Genomic DNA, 13,374 nt, shown 5'->3' on the forward strand with positions numbered 1-13,374 from the left:
CACATTTAAGAATTCAAGGCTTAGACCCAGTCCTTCTTTAACTTTTTTAACTGATTGGAGATGGTTAGCCTGTGATTTAAGGGCAAATTCATGGCTCTGAGTTTATTGCTAGGGTGTTTTCTATATTTTATTTAGAAATAGCTGAGAGGAGTTAACAGACAACAGTCCAGATTGACTTACATGGATAGTTGGTTTTCAAAACGTCAGAAGTCCACAGAATTGACTTTTGTTCATTTTGATTAGAGACCTGTATGCTCCTGACAGCTTCCTGTCTTGGATTCTAAGACAAAATTGAGCATCTTTGGAGTTACTCCAGTTATGGTGAGAGAGCCACTAGGCAAGAATTGCCTTTTTATCTACAGACAAATTACTGTCCAGAAAAGGACACACTTGCGGAATAGTTGGCTGATTATATCTGCCAATACAGAGTAATCAGCCCTTAATAATTCTGCATCACTCGGTCTGTCAGATGGTCCTGGGCCAGAAGGCTGAAGATCGGATGCTCCAATGTTTTGTAATATAGGGACTGTCCAGATGTTCAGCGATGTCTATAAATTGGCTAAGTTTTAGAAGCTATGCTTGTGCTTCCCATAATTTCATTTAACTCAGTCATTCTGGATTTCTGACAGGGTTGAAGACTTATAGTCTCATAACTAATCCCAGCTATTTACTTTGAGAGAAAAGATTTGAGAGGATGGTTTTCAGCTGACATTCATTATAAGCCAAGAAAAAAAAAAGCCAGGTTCAGAACTAAGTCCTTTAGTTAGGAGAGATAACAAAGGTTCTGGTCAGTCAACAAAATGATGGACTGGGTATTAGGTCTATCTTGCACCTTACTGACAGTAATTGGTATAGTTATGCTCTAATTGTATTTTTAGAGAAAAGTTTTATTTTAACAGGAAGGGTGATATGTAGGAGGAGCTAAGGTGGAAGGAGTAAGGAGAGGAAGAGGAGGAGTAAGGAGAGGAGGTGGAGGAGAGGAGGAGCTAGAGAGAGAGAGAGAGAGAGAGAGAGAGAGAGAGAGAGAGAGAGAGAACAAACATGGAGTCAGATGTTCATGTGTCTCTACCAGTCAAAAATAGTTGGTATATCTAGGTTGGGTATTGGGTTACACTTCTGATTGTATGGACATCTTGTTATTGAGCATTACCAAACGTATGAAGCCTTTGATCAACATTAAAAAAATTGTTTGAAAGCAAAAAGGAGGAGGAGGGATGAATTAGGGGTCTTCTAGGGAGGGGAAATGGGGAAAGAGGATGGCATCTGAAATGTATATACAATATTTAATAAAAAAATAAAAAAAATAAGAAAAAGTACTGAAATGAAGAGCAGTCAAGTCCAATGTCATGGTGAAAACCTAGTGAAAATCAGTGCTCCAATTTATTTTCCTTAAAATTTTATCTTTGCCAGGCAGTGGTGGCGCACACCTTTAATCCCAGCCCTTGGATGGCAGAGGCAGGCGGATTTCTGAGTTCGAGGCCAGCCTGGTCTACAGAGTGAGTTCCAGGACAGCCCGGCTACACAGAGAAACCCTGTCTCAAAAAACAAAAAAAAAAAAAATTTTTTTTTAAATCTTTATTACAGAGGAGTAAAATTCCACTGTGTATCCTAATGTTCTAATAGTCTGTTGATGAATATCTACGGTGGCCCCACTTGCTTGCTGTGAACAACACAGCAACAACAAATATTCAGGAAAATGGATGGCTTTGGAAAGTGTTACATCAAGCGAGATGAAACAGGCTCAGAAAAGTAAAAACTTCAGACTCTGTGCCTATGCAGACCCTTACTTTTAATGTGTGATGTATGTGAATAAGAGGGTATGAGAGTGGACGAAGGCCATGGAACTAGACAGGAGGTCACGGATGGGTGTTGAGGGAAGAACAGGCAGAGGTCACATGGTACATGACTATGGGAAGGATGATATGGGGTGCGAGGGAATGAAGCTACAGATACAAAAGTTGTTTTAAAACATGCTGTGGCTTTCAGTTTAGTTTTTTTTCAATTTTTGTTTTTTCATTTTTAGTGGGATTTCTGAGTGTATGAACTATTGAGTCTCTGAACTGGTATCTGTTTTTTGGTGACTTTTTTGGGGGCTTTTCCCCTTCTGTTTGTTTGTTTTGTCCCATTACAGGATGTAAGTTTCTGTTCTATCTTATTATTATTATCATCTCTTAGCAGTCTGTTTGTATTCTAAAGAGAAACAGAAAGGGAGTGGATCTGGAGGGGAGGGAAGGTGGAGAGGAACTGGGAGGAGTAAAGGGAGGGGAAACCATAATCCGGATATACTTGTGTTGGGTAAAAGTGGGGGGGTCGCGTGTCTGCCATGCCACAGGGCTAGGGCCACTGCTCAGGAGGCAGGATGCAAGACGAGGGAAGTTTGACTGTGCTCACCCCACCCCGGCCGGGCAGGAGTCGGGCTGTGTGAAGACACTGGACCTGGCTCTGGGGGTGGGGGAGTGCAGTCTTGAGGTCTTCGAGGAGCCAGAGCTAGCTGGTGGTGGTAGTGTTGGTGGTTGGTGTTCCTGGGCCTGCTGAGAGGTCGGGGACATCTGATTCTCAGTCTCTTGGGTACCCAGGCTCTGCTGGAAGCTGCATAAGAGCTGAGAAAGAAGTGAGGGCCCACGAGCCGGACGTGTGCTTGGCTTGGCTTACCTTGGCTTGGTCAGGGGTAGCTTGCTTGGGTTGGTGGTCGCTGTGGCTGGGAACACAGAGAGAGGTCTTCTGCGGGAGATTAGAAGGTGGCAGCTCTGTAGGTGAAGGCCTTCTCTATCACTCCTCACAGCAGATCCTGATGAAATAGAAACAGTCCACGGTTTTAAGGTTTTTATTGTCATGGTGGAGAGTAAATGGGTAAAACCCCCATACCCTGTTTTCTCAGGGCGGGCTTGAGGTTAAATACCTTTTGCAGGAAGGAGGGTCTGGGAGGGAAAGCTTAACTGGCTAAGCTCTTCTGGCCTTTAGGTAACTTATTAATATGTAGATCTGTCTTGAGGCTATGTGACCTGTGGTCATGCCTTCTACCTGTGAAGGGGCTCGGGCTTCTAGGGGCATTGCCCTTACGTGACTGAAGGACACAAATCTATGGAGGGCTGGGGCATGTAGAAATGCCTGCCATCCGTTAGGGTCACCTGGGTCCCACCTGGGTCCCCCTCAGGATCACCTGGGGTGTCCGGGGGTTTCTAGCCTGTGTTCGACCAGAAACCAGGCTGCCTTTCACGGTCCTACATACATGTGAGAAAAAAAAATCTAATTTCAAGAAAAGAAAAAAATAAATGAGAAGAAAATGCCATAATAAAATCTAGTCATCTGTGTGCTAAATACATAATTAAATATAAAGTAAAATAATATAAATAATATAAATAAAGTAAATAAAATGCATACAACTCAAAACTTATAAACAGAAAGAAAATCAAGGAAACAGCCTAGATGTTCATCAACAGATAGTGAAAATGTGGTGGGTTCATACAATGGAAATTTACTCAGTTATAAAGGAAAATGAAGTTTATTTTCATTACAGGATATATCAAAATATTCGATCATTGTTTTATAGCTAGATAGGGATTAATAGCCTTGGAGGCCATTAATGATAGACCTCCTTCTTCATAATTCACTTTGGACCCATCCCCCATATCTGTGGCGACACTGAAGAAAGAAACATTGCAATTGCCCTGTCTTAAGATTTTAAAATACTCTATGAAATGGTGAAGGTTTCAGGGCTTTGCTGGGGCCCATTAAGGGAAAGTTACTTCCTTCTGCTCAAAGGAACTTCCACTCTGGGATCTACTCAAGATATGGCCTTCTGATCTGCCCCAAGGGTTAGAACAGTACATACATCATCCCCTCCCTTAAGAAGTAATCCAACTGAGCCTGTCAATCATTCCTCAGAAACATATGCTGAAGACATGGGCAGAATAGTTGCACTTTCAATGAAGCAATGTACTTATACTTCCCAGAAGCCCCTTTCTTGATTCAGCTGCTTGCAGGTCTTCACTTACTGCCTGCTTTTTGGAGTTCTAACTCAGAAAGATTAACTTTTCCCTTTCTTCCCTTTTTTGGATCCTGGTGGGCCTTCTCATTCTTTCTTTGAAGTCTCCAATGCATCGTACAGCTGCAATATGTCTACCTGTAGAGTACCACTGCGGAACCTGCCTGGTTTCTCGGCCCTTAATGCAAAGGGCCAGGCTATCTCTTTCATCTTATCAATCTCTCTCCTCCCAGAAGCTGCCAAGATTACACTTTGCCAAGATTGTTTCACTTCCTTTGGGTTCATTTGTAAATTCTTTGGAGACAACAATTGAAATGTTTACTTACTAGAAAGAACACATGTCTGGGTCTTCTCCAGAGATGGAGGAGAAGGTGGTGGTGTGCTGTAATAATGAGACTCTGTATCTAAGGCTGGGGAGGGAGATTTTGGAAACACAGCTCTAAATTTGATCTCCCTGGTGTGGTAGCTTCCCTTGGGGCCTTCAACCAAATTTACAAAAAGCCTCTGCTCCCTCCAACATTGAGTCTTGTGTGAACTTCTACTATTCTATCCTATAATGATTGCATTGGAGGCAGGAGAGTTATTTATTAGTGTGGGGTGATTTTCTTGTTGAAGCAGGCAGATAACCCAACAAGACTAGAGGGTTCTGGGTCTGAGGTAAGTGTCCAAGAATATAAAGGTGTTTGTCTGGACAGAGAAAAGTGTAGATCCACAACTGTAAGTGACTCTAGAGGACAGAGAGTGAGGCCCGGGAGGGGAGAGGGGAAGGCCTTGGAAGTCTATCTGGATCTTAGGTGCCCAGAATCACTGACTCCTTCCTAAGATCTGCTTGGGCCCCAACCACTGTAAATATCCTGCCCCCTGTTTTCCCCCATTCTCATTTTTACATGCTAGATTCTGGAAGGAGACAATGAAAAAAAAGTTCAAAAATCAATTCAGAGCAAACTAAGTGAAGAGCAATTAAAGCAAGACTTTGCTGCTTTGTCATCCAAAAGCTGGGGCTGCCCCCTGACTCTTCCAGGAGTTGCTGGGTCTTCCTGTTTCTGCTCAGGAGGGTGATGCATGTAGCTGGGTTGGGCCCCTTGTAGTGTTTTCATACCTCTTTGAGTTCTTGCCATCTCATCCAGACTTCTGTCATAGCGGGTAGAACTTTAGTCTTTGTAAGCTGTTGATTGACTTGTGGTAGCTGATGTCCACATAGGAATTGTGCCAAACCAGATCCTTCAGTCTATCAGACCAAATTACTTTCCCCCTTGTGGTCCCATAGTGTCTTATTGTACACTAATGTGTTTAGTTAGCATATTATTTCAGTTAGTGATGTAAAACTCTACCTGGATACAATATTTCTATCTCCTCTAAGATACAGAACACAGCATATTCAGCTGCTTATCTAACATAGTTTCAGGCACACCAGCAGTGAAAAACAACTAGGAGGAACTAGATGACTCTGGTATCATCAAAAATACCTTTGAATACAATATGAGCTTTCAGTTTTCTGTGAAAGCTCATCTGCATCAATATGGGTACTGTAAACCATACTGGTATTAGTCATACAGTCTTCCTCTTGCTGGGCATCCCTGGCCTAGAGGACCAGCACATGTGGATTTCCATCCCCTTCTTCATTTCTTATGTCACTGCCTTGCTTGGGAACAGCCTGCTCATCTTCATCATCCTCACAAGGCCCAGTCTCCATGGACCCATGTACCTCTTCCTCTGCATGCTGGCGGGGGCAGACATTGTGCTCTCCACATCCACAGTTCCCCAGGTCTTGTCCATCTTCTGGTTCCACGCTGGGGAGATCTCCCTGGATCGCTGCATCACTCAGCTCTTCTTCATCCACTCCACCTACATCTCTGAGTCGGGAATCTTGTTGGTGATGGCATTTGACCGCTACATTGCCATTTGTTACCCCCTGAGGTACACCACCATTCTCACAAACTCCCTGATTGGGAAAATCGGAGTGGCCATCTTTCTGAGAAGCTTTGGTACAATTTTCCCTATAATATTTCTCCTGAAAAGACTAACTTTTTGCAGAACCAACATTCTTCCACATACAGCTTGTGAGCACACTGGTGTGTCCAAATTTGCATGTAATGACCTCCAAATGAATATCTGGTATGGATTTTTCATTTTAATGTCAACAGTAACTTTAGATGTTGTGTTGATTTTTGTTTCCTATGTGCTGATCCTCCGTGCCATCTTCCTCATGCCTTCCCAGGATGCTCGCCACAAAGCTCTTATTACGTGCGGGTCCCATGTCTGCATCATCATCCTCTTCTATGGGCCTGGGATTTTCTCAACCCTCACCCATCAGTTTGGATATCAGATCTCAACTGGTGTCCATGTCCTACTTGCTAATATCTGCATTCTGGCTCCACCAATGTTGAACCCCATCATCTATGGAGTCAAGACCAAACAAATCCGAGACCAAGTGACTCATATCTTGTTTCTGAAAGTAATATGATTTTCAGAACAGAAACCAAAGTACTGCATTCTCAGCACTCTAGTCACATGCAAGGGAAACTCTAACAGCCCTGTTAGGTGAGAGACATTGAGGCACTCAATTTATTTGACTAGCCCTCTTTCTGAATAAATTCCATTAGGGGAGTTTTGATATGCTTTTCAAGGTCTCAGATCAATAATGAGATTGGTGTACTTGGGGATCAGTAGCTTTTCAGACTCAGAGTCTGAGAAATATATTTATCTTTTAAATCCAAGTTCTAGTTCATAACCTATAGATATGCATTTTGACAGAGAGCTGTAGCTGACTGCTATCAAATTTCTTGTATATCAAATTAATTGTCATTCTTTTTTCTATGTTGAGCATTCCTCTATGTGTTTTCCATCTCTTCTCCTCTAATATAAATCTTTATTTCTCTCAGGCTCATTTCATCTCCATATATATTGTTATTCAAAAGAAGGACTCATGAGAAGATAAAAACCTATGGGGCCCCAGTATGATAGCACAGTCAGTCTTTCTGTCTCCGTGTGTCTCTCTGTCTGTCTCTTGTTTCTGTATTGTTCCCAATCCACTCACTTCCTCTGTCTTTCCTTACTCTCCACCTTGCTTCCCCTCTTGTTCTTGCCCCATCACAGCAAAATGTCTTGAAAAAGTTGCATCTTTATTATTTGTTTTCTCTCTTCTCCACTCTTTGTGACACACTGCTGTCACACTTTCCCCCTATATCAATGACAATGTATGTTATTGGGATAATGTATTTAGTGTCAACTGTAGGAACACAGTCAAAAGAATGAGTCATGCTGAACAATGCCTTAGTGAACTGTGGGAGAGTCTTGAGGAGAACAGGCGGAGTGTCTTTCTCCTCAGGTGCATCTTGTTCCCTGAACTGTTCTTGGATGTGCTCTTGTGTCTCCTGTGACAAACATTACATTCAGTTTATATGACATATTTATTCTTATTGGATGTCAGATCATAGCTATAGAATCCAATCTGGGGAATGTACTCTGAATCTGAATATGGCTTTCTGTGCTTTTGTGCTTTTCTAAATATAATCTATAATACGTTCCAGACAATTGTATTTAAAGTGGTCTGTCCTGAGAAAGTTCTGGGAAAGGCTACTCTGTTAATATTATGTATGCACTTACTGGCTTTTATTTACGTGTTTTTTCTGAACTCAAACAGTCTTCCCTTTGATCACTACTTCCGTTGTTGCATTCATGTATAAAAGCATACCAAACCTGAAGAAATGTTGTCTACAACATTAGCCTGTGGTTTGCCCCATTCTTTCAGATCCTTGGATCCCAGGTCTGGAAGACAGTATCTACACAGGTCAGCCAACAATTCAACAGTCAGTCAGACTCTACATAGTAACATGAAGTAGTAACAGCATTGACAAACCTTCTCTCTTTCTGGAAAATTATCACTCCTCCCATGTCAGGTAACATAACAGAAAATTCATTATAAAAGTCGTCTACCCTTTCTTATAGACACATTGATTAATAACATTTTCTAAATATACTTCCTACTATGCATATGAGTCAGTTAGATTTATCCTACCCACTCTTCTCAGTAAGCCTATATGGACTTACTATCATGCATAAAATACCAATGTCTATGGGCATTTTTAGTGTGGAGAGCCGCTCCCAGAAGATGGCACCTGGCAGGCAGCCAGGCCAAAGCTTGTACCTGTAAAAACAAGCCTTATTATGGATATATAAACAATATGCAGCTTTCACTAGCAGAGTGCCCATAGTATTATGCCACGTGGCTGAGAATTGTTGGCTGGCCTTAAGGGGATATAAGCCGGACGCGGAAGGGGAGAGTGTGCTATTTTTGTATCAAAAACCTGATTAAACTGCTTGAGGAAGAACTCAGGAGTTGCGTTTACTTTCTGCTGGTCAGAGAGGAATAACAGTGACATTTTAGTATATGCTATCTGAAACTCTATACGTTTGTTATTCGTTCTTTTTTAGTTGTTTTGTAAAAATTTCAAGTTAAACTCTCTGACCTGAAAATACACTTTTCTGGTATCTGTAAAGTACAAATTAATTTTTCATATTTAAAAGAAATTAAAATAATTAATTTTTCTTTGTTCATGTTTGAGTTTGTGATTTTCAAAAAACTGGTCCTGAGATTTAAACTGGTAAATTTACGAACATAAATTATTTATAGTATCATCATTTTTGTTTTATTAACACTCACCACACATTTTAATGGTGTTCAATGTGATGTTTCAGTACATGGATAGGGCATGCACTGGCCAGCTCCTTCCTCCTCATTCTCTCCTTCACAACCTCTAGCGATCACCATATGCCTTTAGGCTGCCTTTTAAATTCCCATGTAATCTTAGGATATTTTCTTCAATCTAAAATTTTGTTATTATTAACTTAGATATTCTTCTTGATTTTTTATTGTTTTCTTTTTAGATCTATTTTTTCAAAATAAGATGTTAAGAAAATGTTAAGGTTAGGAAAACGTTAGGAACACAAAGAAAAATGATGCATAATTGGTAATATGAGTATGTCTCTCTGCTTTTTGCTCCCTTATTAGGTTGCATCTTTTTGGGTGTGGGATACAAGCTTCCCTCCTGCAATATTCTGTAGTATGATACTTGCTACATATGAAGTATAGTGCCATCTCCTCATGTCTCACAGGGTGAGTTCAGGAACAGGCAGACTAGACCCATAAAAAATACACAATCTTTTTAGTCACGGATGAAAGAAGGGAAAGATTTCTCTTAGTTGCAGTTGTTTGTAATAACTTCATCAAAATAGCTTTTTTTGAGTTTGTTATACGTGGATTAGCTATCATGTATTCATTGAACACAGTGGTAGGTTCCATAGACACCTTCATTCATATATGTTAGTTATTTTTCACTCTACTCACCCCATCCCCTCAGATTCCTTCTTTTTGCCCCTCCCACTAGCTCTACATTCACTTATTCTTACTGACTTTCATGTCATATACATACATAGCCATATATGTCACATAGATGTAATTCTATACATCTAAAATCTAGGATTCACAGATGAGAGAGAAGGAGACATTTGTCTTTTTGAATCTGACTTATTTTGCCTAACATGATCGCTTCAGTTGTATTCATTTCTCTGCACATTAAGTGATTTCATCCTTTTGCGGCTGAGTGAAGTGCTGTGTGTATATATGCACCACATGTTCCTTATTCACCATTTGTTGATGGACAACTGGGATAATTCCACTAACTTCTCTGTTTCTTATTTTAGTCTCTGTCTTCTGCCTCTAACCTCCAAGACTCCTAACCTCTTTATTATTTTTGTGTTTCTTCTAATAACATTGGGAAACATTTTCCTAACTTGTGGTTGATTTTTACTAATAATCTTTGTCTCTGTCTAATAAACTTGTCAACTAAGACATTGAGTCTTATTTTTTATTCAATGATTGAACTTAACATTTGATAACATTTAATTTATCTTCACAGAAAAATGTTGCAGTTGGACTGGTGCTGCTATGTATTCAAATGTTGAACATTGTTTCCAAAAATCTAGTTGTCCCCAATGAGGAGATGCTCAGGTATACAAAGTGATGCTATAAAACCTGGCCCCTCAAGTTAATTGGTCAATAAAAGGCTAAAGCCTATGATTGGGTAGTAGGTAGAGGTAGGCAGGTTTTCAGGTACCTGGCTGGGGGTCCAAGGTAGAGACAAGAGGGGAAAGAAGAAAGGATACAGAGAGAAGAGGAAGCCACTACGAGAGGAGATAGACCATGTGGCCAGGAGAAACAGCAAGCAACGAGGGACATATGGATAGGATGTAAGTTAAAATACCCCCAGAAGCTGCCCAATCTAGGCTTACAGCTTGTAAATAGAATACCTGGATTGTGTGTCTTTCACATAGGCTAACAAGAATAAGTGATTCCTTTTTACAGGACAAATGTGCAGAAAGAAGGACATTTGCATGTACTTCTATTCTCCCTTCCTCTGGTTTTGTCTTCTATTAACATCCTGCATTGGTGTGGTGCATTTATTCAGACTGATCATTAATACTGCTATATTATTACTAATAAAACCATATTTTCCATTGCTAGGCTTTGTTGATAGTCTAGGTAGACAGTAATTTTATTTATTGTATTCTGATCTCTATGAATTTGGGAGTTAACTGGGTTCTTATTAATGTGAGATTGGTCAGATAATGGAAGAGAAAGCTTAATAGATTTGATCATGTTTAAGAGAAAATTATAATGGTGAAGAATATAAATGACAACATACTGGTGAAAATGTAGTAACTGCAGTTACCTGCACAATCCCTGTCAAGACTAAGGCAGACAGCATCCAGCATGGATGAAGATGAGTCCCTAGGGGTCCTTCTGTAGCTGAGGAGCTTGTGACAGTTGATGGCTGCCAAAGGAGAGGGAGTAATTTGAGCATATTACTCAGCCTTACAAACAAGGAACTCCTGTCCTTTGCAGCAGCATGCACAAGCCTAAAGGTATCATGGTAGGTGAAATAAGTCAGATGCAGGAAGAAAACATGATGCATGAAAAATGCCTGTGGAATCTAAAGTAGCCAGGTTCTCAAAAGCAGGGAATAGAATGTTGGTTGTCCAGGGTGAGGGAGGGGGAGCTGGGGAGGTGTTCCAAGGACTCAGCATCTTAGTTATGAGATATGGGTGTTTTGGAAAACTAATGTTCAGGGCTGTGTCATCAGGACGCTTGAAATTTGCTAAGATGTAGACCTCTTCACAAAACCAAACCCAGAGGAATTATGTGAGGCAATGCATATTTTTATTAGCTTTATTACGGTGGTTATTTCAAGGCACATACATATTAAAACACCCATTTGTATACATCAAACACATAATGCATTTAATCTGTCAACTATAAGTCAGTAAGTTTTGGGGAAAAAGAAGGGAGAGAGGAATTAGTTTTCTACATGGACATTGAACTGTTTATCCAAGATGCCAGCATCTTGCATGTGCTTGTGAAGGAATCTAGCAGGTCTGTGTCAGCATGGAGGAGAAGAAGTTAGATGATACAGCCCCCGATGAGCAGCAGCTTCTACAAGAGAGTCCAGTAAGTACCAATCTGGAAACAAGCCCCAAAGCATCAGTAAGTCCCACCAGCTTAAGTAAATTGCATCATCCACAGATGAAGACTTCACTAGACAGTTTTTATTTGCAGATTTTCTTTGTTGACTGCATTTCACTCTGACATAGATTCCATGCCTTCTCCACTCCTGCATTTGGAAGTGAGTGCTGGGGATGGAGTAGATTTCCAATGGGATTTTTTTTTTTTTTTTTGATTTAGTTGAAAAAGATTTCTAGAAAGTATTAAAATGTGAAAATTTCTAATAGTAATAAGAAAAAGCACATGGAAGTGAAGATATTTCTGTTAGAGTTTTCTCTGGAGCACCACATATTTAACTCAAATAATCCAGAAGCCATGTAGAGATTAGTATGTTGGCCTGGTGACCGGTCAGTGAGTACAAAGAATTTGCTCCCTCACCGGAAGAAGATAACTAAATCATGGAAGCTGATCTCTGACTTGCACACATGCTCCATGGCATGCATGCCCACAATATACACACATTGTATACCACACACACACACACACACACACACACACACACACACACACACAGACACACACACACACAAATCTCAAAGGAATTGTGTGTCACAAAAAAGCTAAAAATTAAAATTTGTTTTTTTTTTTTTTTTGGGGGGGGTTGTTGTTGTTTTTCCAGACAGGGTTTCTATGTGTAGCCCTGGCTGTCCTGGAACTCACTCTAAAGACCAGACTGGCCTTGAACTCGGAAATTCACTTGCCTCTGCCTCCCAAGTGCTGGGATTAAAGGCATGCGCCACCACTTCCTGGCTAAAATTAAAATTTCTATGTAGATATATTTATCAGAAAATACTGTTAACAGAATAAACCAGAAGCTATGTAAATATTCAGGAGTAGGAGTATAGAAAGCAAAGACGGTAATATGAGATGTGTTGGAGGGAGGGAAGGGAGTGGAGAAATGATGTAATTATATTATAATCTCAAAAATAAAAACAATTAAAAGAGACATCATGGCAGGCCAACAGAACAGAATATTCAGTTACCCATTTTTTTTTTCAAGAAATTTTATAGAATACTAACTCTTCGTATGGTATTGTGCTAATCTGGAGACAGATACAGCTGTAATAGAACCATGTGGTGAATTGTTCTGTACTTTAGTTTCTTGATATACCAGTGGGTTCTTTCCTATTCCCGGTACAGAACAACAAAAGTGAGATGAAGGATATTCATTTTCTTCCCTGTAGTGCCACCGACTCTATGTCCCACAGCACCATGCTCAACACCTTACCAATACACAGCAAAATCTAATGAAAAAGTAAGCATGGTTTCCTAAAGTGGGAAAAATAAAGAAGCTATGTGGTTGACATTTATTACAGAATAGTAGCCAGAATATGCTGGGTAGACAGTACACAATGTGAATGCCCAAAAATAGCAGAGAAAGAGCTGGGAGAGTTATCAGTGGAAATGTCTTATTGATAATCACTAGAGACTGCCATTAGATACAAACACAACAATGTAAATATACTTTAAATGGACTTGACTTTGACATTTTGTTATGATACGGCAAACATAGCACTAAGTCAATGTTGTTTGACTGGCTCAAACAAACAAACAAACAAACAAATGTTTGAAAAGATAAATAGGATCCCAATGCTTAAAGGGTTTCTTTGCCTTTTATAAGTCAGGGTCTAAGAAGGTCATGCGGGATGAAGTTTGGGCCCTTCAGAAGGTTTCCAGCTAAGTTCCTGTCCTCTGATCTTAACACTGTGCCCACTAAATTCTCTCATCCAAACTCATGGCAGACCTCAATCGTGCTTTTCACCAGAGGCTCCCTGTGTCCATGTCATGAAAGAGTTAAGGGCTTTCTAGTTATATTTCTGCTGAAGAG

The 13,374-nt window shown here is 40.3% G+C and overlaps 1 protein-coding gene across 1 annotated transcript; it reads left to right on the plus strand.

The window, feature by feature from the left end:
• The first annotated feature begins 4,528 nt into the window (after window positions 1-4,528).
• LOC117712577 (olfactory receptor 52B4-like) lies at window positions 4,529-6,491 on the plus strand. The gene has a single exon (XM_034508556.2). It carries the CDS (start codon window positions 5,505-5,507, stop codon window positions 6,447-6,449), a length of 945 nt encoding a protein of 314 aa, XP_034364447.1. The 5' UTR covers window positions 4,529-5,504; the 3' UTR covers window positions 6,450-6,491.
• The last annotated feature ends 6,883 nt before the right edge of the window (window positions 6,492-13,374 follow it).

The sequence above is a fragment of the Arvicanthis niloticus genome, chromosome 1 (genome assembly GCF_011762505.2).
Source record: "Arvicanthis niloticus isolate mArvNil1 chromosome 1, mArvNil1.pat.X, whole genome shotgun sequence".
NCBI classification, from domain to species: Eukaryota; Metazoa; Chordata; class Mammalia; order Rodentia; family Muridae; genus Arvicanthis; species Arvicanthis niloticus.